This window comes from Leucopleurus acutus, assembly GCF_964270905.1.
Source record: "Leucopleurus acutus genome assembly, chromosome: 16".
NCBI lineage: Eukaryota > Metazoa > Chordata > Mammalia > Artiodactyla > Delphinidae > Leucopleurus > Leucopleurus acutus.
The window spans coordinates 65,009,529-65,021,852 of NC_139158.1; the positions used below are offsets into that span (position 1 = coordinate 65,009,529).

The window sequence follows — 12,324 nt, forward strand, 5'->3', positions numbered from 1 at the left end:
CCAGAGCCCACATTCTCAGCCTCCATATTGCACTGCATGCAGGGGAAGGGCTGTACTCAGTCCTCCCTAGGGCCACTGCAGGGAGTGGCTGGAGTAAGGCAACGAGGCTTGGAGTGCCAAGTGGTAGCCCCCGGTGAGGCCTGGAGGTGGAGGGGAAGGGATAGTCATGATCATCACCCTCTCCTCTCCCCAACTCAGGGTTTTCCTAGGTGAGGGTGGGCTGACCTATTAATTCCCCTAGGATTGAGGGGGTCCTGGCTTGGAACTTTGGAGCAGAAGCTCAGATCAGACCTCATTTACTCCCTCTCAGCCACAGACACCTCTTCCTTTGCCTGTGTCCCCATGTTCCCTCTTGCACGGGGTAAGCATATGATTCATCCTTTAAACCGTGACACTTATGAGAATGAAACAGGGACTGGCCATCTGAGATTTAGGATAATGGCTAGAATCCGAGTGAACCACGATGTATGTCACGCTCTTCATGCGTGAACATTTATGAGCGCCAGCTCTGTGCAGGGTCCTGCTTCTGGTACAGAGGAACACTCAGGACGGCCTGTGATCCCTTAGGGTGGTGGCTCCCATCACTGGGGAACCCAGAGGAGGCCTTACCCCCAACCTGCAAGGTCAGAGAGGACTTCCTGGAGGAAGAGGTGTCTCTTCTGAGCTTTGAGGATATTAACTAGGGAACGAGGCTAGGGACAGAGCATTTTTCAGGAAGGTTCTAGGGAATAGAAATAAACTGGCCCATCTGGGACCCAGACATGGAGAAGAAGCAAGAAAGGGGAATGGGTCAGCCCAATAATCAACTCCCTTCTCTCCCACTGGGCAGCTCCAGCTCTCTCCAGCTGCTCTCCCTCTGAGGCTCTGTCTATCCGACCACCTCATCCGTTTAGCAACTGCTTACTGTGCACCGGCTATGTGATGACTCTGCCCTTGGTACTGGGGATACAGTTGAAAATGAAACAGGCGTGGTCGCCCACCCACGTCTCAGAGCCCAGAGAGAATGGAGAGACAGATATTAATCAAGTACACAAGGAATCAAGCAGTATAACTGGAAACCCTGTGAGTGCTTTGAAGGAACTCGAGAAGAGGGTCAAGAGAGAGGAGGGTGGGACAGAGGAACCGCCTTGGACACAGGGGTCAGGGAAGGCCTCTGAGGAGGTGATGTTTGAGCAGAGATTCGAATCAACAGAAGTAGCCAGATATGTGAAGAATTGAAAGGAAGAATGTTCAGTCAGAGGGAACAGCATGTGTAAGGCCCTGTGGCAGGAAAGAGCTGGGGGGGTGCCGGAGAAATGATGAATGAGGGGACCAGTGTGGCTGAGTCAGGGTGAGAGGAGGATGGGGTTTTGCCTGAGAGCGAGGGGAGACCTTGAAGGGGTTTAAGGGAACTGGGTGAAGCGATTCTATTCTGTGTGGGTTTCTCAAAGGATGACTCTGTGATTCTGCCCCTGTAGTCCCTTTGTTCTGAGGGTCTGGGTCTGTTTCCTTGCACCTTTTCTGTGTCTGCCACACAAAGGTGAGTGCTGCGTGGAGGGTGTGCCTGTGACCTCCAGAGCCCCTGCTGAGGACAGGCAGTTTAAATGGGGTGTGGTCTCAGTGAGGCCCGGGAAGCAGCCCTGTCCGCACAGAGCCCCTCAGCCCGAAATCTGTGCCCCTTACCTCAGAGGAGCTGCAGCACCCCGTGTCCGGAGTTCACCAACAGGATGGGCAGCCCAGGAATTCGGCTTTGAGCAGAGGAGGGGGCCCAAGGTAGGGACAGTGTCAGCCACATGTCCTGAGCAGCCTGATCCAGGGGTGTCTGCTGGAGCCCTCGCCTGCTCTCTTGTTGACCAAACAACCAGTTGATTGAATGTCATGCTTTTCAAACAGTTGCTATGGACACAGACTGAGGCTGGAGACAATTCAGACCTTGAATCCATCAGGATAATGGAGGTGTCATAGATGGGAAGGATCCTGGAACCTCAGCCTGGAATGTGGGCTCAGGAGTCAGATTGATTTGCACCAGGCTCTGACCCCTACCAGCTGCGAGGCCTAGAGCATGTGACTTTAGCCATTTGAGCTTCTCTCTAACATGGATGTATCCGTTACCTATTTCTGCATTAAAAAAATTATACCGAAACTTAGCAGTGGCTTAAAACGACAAACATGTATTATCTCACACAGTTTCTGAGAGTCAGGAACCCAGGAACAGCCGCAGTGTGTGGTTCTGGCCCAGGGGCTCTCATGAGGTTGCAGTCAAGTTGTCAGCTGGGGCTGCAGCCGTCTGAGGTCCTAACTGGGGCTGGAGGATCCACTTCCACGTGGCTCACTCATGCAGCTGGTAAATGAATGCTGGCTGTCAGCAGACTGCCTCAGTTCCTCCCCGCCTGGACCTCTCCTTAGGGCTGCTTGAGTGTCCTCACAACATGGCGGCTGACTGCCCCCAGGGCCGATGATCCAAGAGAGCAAGAAAGAAGCTGCAGCGTCTGTTCTGACCTACCTCAAGTTATACTCGGTCATTTCCACAATATCCTGTTAGTTATACAGTCAACGCTGTTCATGACGTGAATATCAGGAGGTGGGATCACCGGGGTGTATGTTGGAGGCTGGCTACCACAGTGGGCTCATCATCTCCACCAGGAAGAGCTGCAGTGAGGCTTAAATGAGCTCACACATGGGAGGTGCCTGGTATCCAGTAAGCACTCAGGAAAGGGTCACTTTGACTAGCGTGAGCTGAAAACTAACCACCCCGTTGCTGCCTCACTTTCTTCATAGTTTCTGGGCATCCCCAAGACCTTCTGCCACTCTTTCATTTAGCAAAAGCTTGATGAGTCTCTACTGAGTCCAGGCCCTCTGCTGGGTGCTAGTGACACAGCAGTGACAAAGACAGATCCTGTCCCTGCTATCCCAGGTTCCACTGGCATAAATCCGGGTGATACAGAAGAAAGGGCTCCAGGTAAGGGGCTGCTTGGGACGGTGGTCAGGGCCGGCTTCTCTGCAGAGGCAGCCTGTGTTGCTGAGATCTGGATGAAGTGAAGGAGGAGACACGTGGTCAGAGGCGGGCAGAACATTTCAGGCAGATGCACCAGTAAGGGCAAAAGCCCCGAGATGGGAGTTAATGATCTGTGTTCAAGGAACAGAAGGGAGGCCCAAGGGAGTAGGGGCAGGAAATAAGGTCGGAAAAGCAAGAAGTAAGAAAAGTAAAAAGATTGGCTTTGAGTCTAAGGGCCATGGGAGTTTAGATCATCTAGGTGAGATCCAATGGGGGCCTGGCCCCGGGCAGGGCAGTGGAGGTGGGGAGAAGTGGTGGGATTGTGGGATATCTTGAAGGTGGAGTTGTTTTTGAAGGATTTGCTGTTGAATGGGATGAGGGGGTGGGGTGAGAGAAAGAGGAGTCAAGTATGATTCCAAGGTTTCTCTTTTTTTTTTTTTTTTTGGCCGTGCCACACAGCATGTGGGATCCTAGTTCCCCGACCTGGGATCGAACCTGTACCCCCTGCAGTGGAAGCACGGGGTCTCAACCACTGGATCACCAGAGAAGTCCCAATTCCAAGGTTTCTGACCTGAGCAAGCAGGAGGATGGAGTTGTCACAAGCTGAATTGGGCCAGACTGTCAGAGGAACAGATCAGGGTGGGTGGGAGATCAGACATTCGATTTTGGACCCATCAGACACCCAGGGCGAGATGTCAAGGAGGCGGTTAGAGATATGAGTCTGGTGTTTGAGACAGAGATTGGGCAGAAGATGTAAATTTTGGAGTTGTCAGATACAGGTGGTGTTTAAAGCCACGAGTCTGGATGCAATCAGCAGGAGAGGGTGTGTAGAAAGAAGCAAGGAGCACCCAGCTCCTCTAGAATTTAGAGGTCAGAGGAAGGAAAGCCAGCAAGAGATAGAGCATGTGTGGCAAGAGAGGTGGGAGGAGAATGGGAGGGTTACCCAGAGATGAAGCCACAGTGTAACACAGCCTGCCTCTCTCTACTTCCAACCCTACCCCAGGTAGCATCAAGGTCCTGGAGGCCCCACAGAGCCCGTCCTTCCCTTCCACACATCATCCCTTCAGAGGCCTAAGGCAGTGCCTCTATCCTCCACGGACTTCTGTTTGGCCAGAATGTTCGGCCGTACCACCCACATCATTGCCAGCCTTTCATCACTCCACTAGCTCTCCCATGTCCCACTCTAGCTGTCTCTCTCTCTCTCTTAACAGCAGGGCTCAGCATTGAACAGGACTATCCCCTCCCTTCATTTAGACTCTTTCTCTATTAATGCGACCTTAGACGAAACCAGCCTTTTGGGTAGCACCAAATTCAGATATAGGTAGGAAATAGTAAGAGATCTGGGCAGGTTAAAGGGAGGGGCTGTCGCATAGCACAGGGATATCAGCTCGGTGCTTTGTGACCACCTGAAGGGGTGGGATAGGGAGGGTGGGAGGGAGGGAGACAGCAAGAGGGAAGAGATATGGGAACATATATATATGTATAACTGATTCACTTTGTTATAAAGCAGAAACTAACACACCATTTTAAAGCAATTATACCCCAATAAAGATGTTAAAAAAAAGGGGGGGGAGGGGCTGTGAAGAAGGGAAAGGGGCTGGTAATGTCTGAAAAGGGGTTAGATCAGCAAGGGTCTTGATTGCCACACCAAGGAGTTTGGACTGAGGAGGGAAGAGGATCCAGAGACAGTTCTAGATTAGGGAAATGGCTCAATCAAGTGAGTTTTGCTTCAGGAGGGGCCGTGCTGGGTTGTGTTCTTGACCTTGTCCCTGATTAGCTCTCCCATGCTCACTGGCCAACTCTGGCTCCAGGATGAGCTGGCGTAGGGCAGGGAGGCCCCGCTCTGTGCAGATGGGGGTAGTGGCTGCAGACACAGAGGCTCTGTGGAGCTGGGAGGGCTCTTGGGGAGGCAGCTGCTCGGCTGGTTCCTCCACGTTTCCATGAGGGCAATGAGGCTTATATTAATGAGAGGTAATTATTGGCACCCGGATGGGCCTAAGTATAGCTCAGAGACAAAGGCAGTGCAAGGCAGCCAGCCGCTTCCCCTGCAAGGCTGAGGCCTGCCTATTTTAAGACTTCCCCAAGGTGAGGCTCCTGCCACCGCTGGGTGTCGGGTGACTGAGGGGTTGGCACCCAGAGTTCCAGGAATCCTGACCCAGAGAGCTCAGTGTAGCCAGATGCCCAGACCACCCTCATGCAGACCCTCTACTGCCTAGAGGTGGAAACTGAGAGGGACCAGAGAGAGGGACCAGTCCAAGGTCACAGCAAATACAAAGCAGAGCCAGAGTTTGAATCCCGGTGCGGTTGCATGCACTTTCCACTAAGCTGTGCAGCGTCCTACACTGGACACCTTGGCCCGCCCCCAAGAAGCACAGTGAGGTGAGGACCGGAGCGTGACTATATTTATCAAGCACCTCGAGGCTTTCTGTATGACGTCACAAGTCATCCTCATCGTAATCTTGAAAAGTAAAGATCCTCATACCCATGTTAGAGAAGAAGAAACTGAGGCTTAAGAGGAGTAATTAAATCGCCGAATGTCCTGCAGTAGAAAGAAGTAGGACCCAGTTACACCCTGTCTTAGGGTCAGATTCCCCAGGAAAGAGACTCTGAGGTTTGCATGGGAAGTCTCTTGGGAACACCTGTGACAGGAGAGGAGCGCAGGATCGGGCAGGGGGAGGAGTTGAACGGAGATGCAGTTACAACAAAGGCCCTCAGTAAATCCCAGGGGAAGCTCTGGAGCTGGGCTGGCCCTTTTTTTTCTTTTTTTTTTTTTTTTTGCGGTACGCGGGCCTCTCACTGTAGTGGCCTCTCCCGTTGCGGAGCACAGGCTCCGGACGCGCAGGCTCAGCGGCCATGGCTCACGGGCCCAGCCGCTCCGCGGCATGTGGGATCTTCCCGGACCGGGGCACGAACCCGTGTCCCCTGCATCAGCAGGCGGACTCTCAACCACTGCGCCACCAGGGAAGCCCGGGATGGCCCATTTGTTCTGAATTGGACAAGGAGGCCAGACCTTGCGGCTGCACATCAATCAATTACTAGACACAGGCTGCCCCTGGGAAGAAGCATCACCTTGGGTGAGGCATCTCCCTTTGGCTGAGAGCAAGTCGTAACAGGTACCCGGCTGTGAACTGTCAGCAGCCAGTGCCCTTGGCAGCTGGAGACGTGAGTGCCTCAGTCCTGAAGCGAGGCTGAGGCTGGAGAAGCTGGCAGAAGCCAGAGCACACTGGGTCTTTTGGACCTCCACTCTTCACTGAGGCACCTCTTCATGCTGCCCCACCCTCCTCACCCTCTACTCCTCAGCTGGCAACGCAGCCCCAGCGTGGTCCCCTTCCTTCGCACACCCTCTAGTTCAGGAGGGCCAGTGGGGTTAAGAGTAAAGAGCCCTGGGTTCCAGGCTGGAGCGACCTTGCTGTGAGGCCTCATGCTGTCCCTTCCCCAGGATGACACTCTTGGTCTCGCAGTTCCTTTAGCTCCAGTAGGCCACGTGGCTGGAGCTGAAGTTTAGAGGTCTGCAGAGACTAGCTCCCCAATTGCCTTGAATGCCAGGCTCAGAGTCGAGCGTTCGTCCCAAGAGCCATGGAAAGCCACTGAAGGGAAAGAACACTATTGCTTTGGCGTTTTAGAAATACCACTCCAGCTGCAATTTGCAAGCTGGATTGTAAGGGTCTTAGAGTGGATGCAGAAAGACCAGGGAGAAGGCTGGTGTGATTTTCCAGTGAGCGGTGGGAGTGACATAGGCAGAGGCTACAGAGAGGGGATGGCGTCAGAAAATATAACTGAGGCAGAATTGCTGTGGCTGTCATAGTTGGGGTTCCTCAGAAGCATGACCAAGATAAAGATTCAAGTGCAAGTACTTTATTTGGGAACAGGCAGCACAGTGTGGGAGGGGGGAGATAAGGCAGAGAAGGGAGGTGGCCAATGAAAGGAACATTATCAGGCAAGTGATCTCTGTGCGTAACTGGAGGTCCATCCCACTGAGGACTGTAGAGCCCATTCCTCAGTTGTCCCACCCAAGTGGGGAAGACCTGGGGTATTTATACACAAACTCCCCAACAGTCAGTGGCTGAGAGCTGCAGCCTGATGGCATATGGGGCAGGTGGGTAGGGTGGGTAATTCCCTGGCAGTTCCTGCCAGCCACGTGTGAGCAGAGCACACTCCAGCTGCCACAGAAAGCACCCCCTCCCTCCGGCAGGGATGCACATGGTGACAGTTGGAAGCCAGCCTGTTGGGCACTGCAGTGATGAGGCCACAGGAGATATGGGTGGGGTACCCACAGCCACTGCTGTAGTGACCAATTGGACATGAGGTCTGTATCAGGCTCTCGTTGAAAGACACAGACACCGAACTCACACTTCAGCAAAAAGTCTCTTAACTCTCATGTCGGAGACGTCAGGCAAGATCTTGACAGAGGACTCAAGGCTGACACTCAGACAAAGATAGCAGCCCTAACAGGAAGGAGGGTACTGCTTTCCCAAGAGTTCAGCCATAATCCCGGGGCCGACTCTCATTGGCTAACAAGGATCCTGTTCCCATCTCTGAGCCAGTCAGCACTCAGGGATGCAGGACTCTGATTGGCCAGGCCTGGGTCCTATGTCTACCCCTGGGGCTCTGGCATAGGACTGGCTCCACCTGGACCACAGGAACTGAGCCTGAATCATTTTCCAGGCACAGTGGGAGCTGTTACGAGGGGAAAGACAAGGAAGGTCAGGAGAGGGAAGAATTCATGGAGGTGCCAAGGTGTCTGGCTTGAGCCCCTACTGAGTGACATTGAAGCATTTTACTGATAGGGGGATACTATGGGCCTTCTCAGAACCCTGGGATGCACCGGCATTTAAGGTGGGGTAGAAGGATAGACACGCAGGGCCCCAGAAGTCAGAGACTATTTTAACAATGAGGATCCAGTCCCAGGAAGGAAAGCGGAGGTCACTGTGGTCCTTAAAGTTTCTAGCTGGTATCTAGAGGTCTCCCTGAGGCTGGCAGCCCCCACTCGCCCTCCTTTAATCCCAGAGGCACCTCCAAGGCAGGGACCTGTCTAACTCCTCCCCCCACAAGCCCAGCAAGGGACCTCATCATCAAGACCACCAGGACTGAGGGCAGGGTTTGTCCCCCAGGGAATGAGGCTGTGCCCGCACTTCACAGTTCACCAAGCACTTTCCTGCCCCCTCCCTCCCTTCCTCCTTTGGCCCCACTTGGCAGTCTGAGGCTCAGGACCCAGGTTCCCATGGTCCTCCTGGGGCAACTCTGGATTCCTGGGGTCGGGAGTGCCTGGCCTATGAAATTGAAGCCAGCTTCTCCCTGGGAGGGCTGGAGGAGGTGCCCCGGTCTGGGAGGAGAAGTGTTGTGTGCACTTCTGGGGCAGGGCTCTGCGGCTATCTTCTGCTTCTGGTGACCAGCCCTCTCCACCTCTGTTATTTCTAGGGAGTCAGGCCCCTGCCAAGCCAGCGAGCCAGAGGGCTGTGTTTGCAAACTCTCCTGAGTTTTCAGTATCATTGGCCTTACTTGAGTGGCCATCAAGGACATACTGCTGCACACACAGTTCTCCAGCTGGAGAGCCAAGGAGGCTGGCCTCTGAGTCCAGGGACACTGCAGCCCTGAGGGGATGCAAGGAGGCCAAGAAAAGGCCAGGAGCAGGAGGGATCTGCGGGTGGTTTTGCATTTGCCTGAAATTGTCTTCAAGAAGAGGTTTGCCCAGAGGGAGCTGCTGCGGGCTGGAGTGGAGGAGGATACTTGACAGTCTGGGACACTGACGGGGTGGCTGAAGTCTGAGTTACCTATTTCACCTTGGCTAGAACTGCTTCTCTCGGGCTCAGTTTCCCCACCTGTAAAATGGAGATAATGGTCCCCCACCACGTGTGGCTGTTGTAATGAAGATAAAAGTGTGAGTCGGCAGACTCCCTCTCCAGGCTGGGGATAAATGCTCTGACAAGTTGCCTGGTGGAAGCAGAGATGCTTCCGATGTGGCTGTTCAGCTACAAGGACCATTGCTCAAATGCTCTGGACTTCAGGATTGGGGTCCATCAGGCTCCCAGGGTCAGGGAGAGGCTCTGGCAGAGAAGGGGGAGAATTCCAGCCAGTGGACTCCGCAGAAGTCTCAGGGCTGAGGAAGCCTTGGGGCACATTTGGTCATGAAAATGGCTAGGTCCAAGGAAGTGATTCTCAGATCCCTGAGGGTCTTAGGGCCAGCAAGCTCCAGGTGACAATTGCAAGGCAGCTGTGCAGAGGGATAGGAAGAGCTGTGGGTCTCAGCCCTGCCTCAGCTACTGAACCCACTATGTGATCTTGGGTAAGTTCTTCCCCTCAGAGGGCCTCAGTTTCCCCATCTATAAGATGGGGGTTTTCACCTAGGCCAGTGTTTTTCATGCAGTGTTTGGTGGGGTCTGGGCTTTGCCTTAAGAGCTGCCCTGTGGGGTGGGAGGGTGTCTCGGACACCTAAACTTATGCTTGGTGTATGAGTTTCCTATTGCTGCTGTAACAAATTACCACAAACTTAGTGGCTTAAAACACACAGATTTATTACCTTACAGTTCTAGAGATCAGAAGCCTAAAATGGGTCGCAGGGCTGCATTCCTTCTGGAGGCTCTAGGGGAGAATCTGACTCCCTGCCTCTTGCAGCTTCTAAAGGCTGCCCGCATTCCTCGGCTCATGACCCCACATCGCTCTGACCTCTGCTTCTGTCATCACATCTCCCTCTTTGACTCTGACCCTCATGCCTCCCTCTGACAAGGACCCACGCGATTAGGTTGTGCCCCTGCTGAGAATCCAGGAAATCTCCCCATCTCAGGATCCTTAACCATATCTGCAGTGTCCCGTTTAACATGTGACGTATCATAATCACAGGTTCTGAGGATTAGGCCTGGGCATCTTGGGAGCCATCATTCTGCCTCCCGTACCTGGCTTCAGCCGGAGCCCGTCCACTCTGGCCCAGCCCCTCTGAGATATCCTCTGTCCCCAGTGCCCTTGGCCTCACTTGCTCCGTTCCAGCCGTACCAACTCCTTGCAGCTCCTCAGCACACCAGGCACACAGGCCGGACCAAGCCTTGGGACTCCTCCAAGCATGACTAGTGGGGTCCAGGGCTAAGAAAGCTTGCTGACCTCCCCCTCTGCCCCATGGTACAGATGGAAAGACTGAGGCCCAGAAAGGAAAGGGACTTACCGAAGTTTGAGACTGGCATTTCCAGGATGCTTCTGGCTGGAAGGCCCATTTTACAATAGAGAAACTGAGGCACAATGGCTTCACCTACTTGTCATCCTGAGGATGTGCTCCTGCTACTGACTTGCTGGGAACTCTGTCCCAGGCCAGGTGTCATTGATTCATCCCAGTAGGAAAGGATGGGCTGATGGGCTTGTTGGCCTGTCTGATGGCTGCAGCCCCCAGCCTCTAGCCCAGGGGTCACACTCAGTAGACTTTTGTTGAGGACAGAGTGGGTTTTTACAGAGGGTTTACATTTTGATGTAAGGATTCTTCTGCTAAAATAGAGGTGGGACAGTACTGCCCTCAGACCTGGGTAAGAGGGGCCCCGGCCCCAGGCCCCACTCTTCAGAAGGCCTCTCTGGCCCTCTCTCAACCTTGTTGTTCCCCACGAGTCAAGGAATGTTCAGGGGCCAAGGGAACATGCCCACCCAGAGCCTACGTCCCCCTTTCGACCACACTCTGCAGCCTGGGCAGACCCCAGCCTGGAATTCCCTGCCCCAAAGACCCCAGGCCTGCTTCCAGGGCCAGCACAGATCCTCCCATGGTGGCCTACCCTGCCAGTGGGACCAGCCCTAGGGCTGAGGGGTGGCTGTTTGGGGGGCATGTGGAGTGAGCTGGGGGTGCACGCATGGGTGGGGTTCCTCGTGGTGAGGAACAGAGTCAGAGACAGGAGGAAGAGGGAGGGCAGGCAGCTTCCCCCTGACCACATGCTGCCATGGAATTCGGAGGAGACCAAGAAGTCTGAGTGCGAACCTGGCTTTCCAGGTTATTGTGAAAATATGTTCGTCAAGGTAGGAGAGTAGAACGTATTTTGTTTAAAGTCTTGCTAGCCTGAGATGTCGCTGTTATTTATCCGTATGGTATGTGGGTCTCCATTTGTACTCGTGATTCCCGACCCACAATGTTAAGGGCAGGCCAGGAGTCTTCAGAAATCCTCCCAACCTTGAGATCTGCGGGGGTCTGGCTGACCTTCCCAGCATCCTATCCCCTCCACATCCAGCTAACGCCTGTCTGTCTTCTCTCCCCAGATTAGCTGCTGCCCGGGAGTGGAGACCCGGGCAACGCGCTAGGGCGACGGCCCCTGCCCCGAGGGCCGGGATCATGAAAGGCCTCGGTGACAGCCGCCCCCGCCACCTGTCCGACAGCCTGGACCCACCACACGAGCCCCTGTTCGCAGGGCCTGATCGCAACCCCTACCTGCTATCGCCCACGGAGGCCTTCGCCCGCGAGGCTCGCTTCCCTGGGCAGAATGCTCTGCCGGGGGACGGGCTTTTCCCGCTCAACAACCAGCTGCCACCACCCAGCAGCACCTTCCCCCGCATCCACTACAACTCCCACTTCGAGGTGCCAGAGGAGAGCCCCTTCCCCAGCCACGCCCAGGCCACCAAGATCAACCGGCTGCCCGCCAACCTCCTGGACCAGTTTGAGAAACAGCTGCCTATCCACCGCGACGGCTTCAGCACGCTCCAGTTCCCCCGCGGGGAGGCCAAGGCCCGGGGCGAGAGTCCTGGCCGCATCCGCCACCTGGTCCACTCGGTCCAGCGGCTCTTCTTCACCAAGGCGCCCTCCCTGGAGGGCACGGCAGGCAAGGTCGGCGGCAATGGCGGCAAGAAAGGTGGCCTGGAGGACGGCAAGGGCCGGAGGGCCAAGAGCAAGGAGCGGGCCAAGGCCGGGGAGCCCAAGCGGCGCAGCCGTTCCAACATCTCGGGCTGGTGGAGCTCCGACGACAACTTGGATGGTGAGGGTGGCACCTTCCGCAGCGGTGGCCCAGCCTCTGGACTGATGACACTAGGCCGCCAGACAGAACGCAGCCAGCCACGCTATTTCACGCACGCCTACAACACCATCAGTGGGCACATGCTCAGAGCCGCCAAGAACAACACCGCCGAGCTGACCGCCCCGCCACCTCCGCCGGCACCCCCAGCCACCTGCCCCAGCCTTGGGGTGGCCGCGGACACCAACTATGTCAAGCGGGGCTCCTGGTCCACCCTGACCCTCAGCCACGCCCATGAGGTCTGCCAGAAGACCTCAGCCACCTTGGATAAGAGCCTGCTAAAGTCCAAATCCTGCCACCAAGGTCTTGCCTATCATTACCTGCAGGTGGGTCCCTGCCAGGGTCGGGGCGGGGGGAGGGATTGTGGGGAAGGCACCAGTTTGA

The 12,324-nt window shown here is 55.1% G+C and overlaps 1 protein-coding gene across 3 annotated transcripts in view; it reads left to right on the plus strand.

Moving 5' to 3' along the window:
* Window positions 1-11,267: 11,267 nt before the first annotated feature.
* Window positions 11,268-12,324, plus strand: part of DLGAP4 (DLG associated protein 4) — a gene marked incomplete at its 5' end in the record, with an annotated part of 92,562 nt that continues 91,505 nt past the window's right edge. For all 3 annotated transcript variants that reach the window (XM_082857354.1, XM_082857352.1, XM_082857353.1), the window contains one exon: window positions 11,268-12,266. In XM_082857354.1, coding sequence (XP_082713480.1) covers window positions 11,268-12,266 — 999 coding nt within the window. The remainder of the gene's footprint in view (window positions 12,267-12,324) is intronic.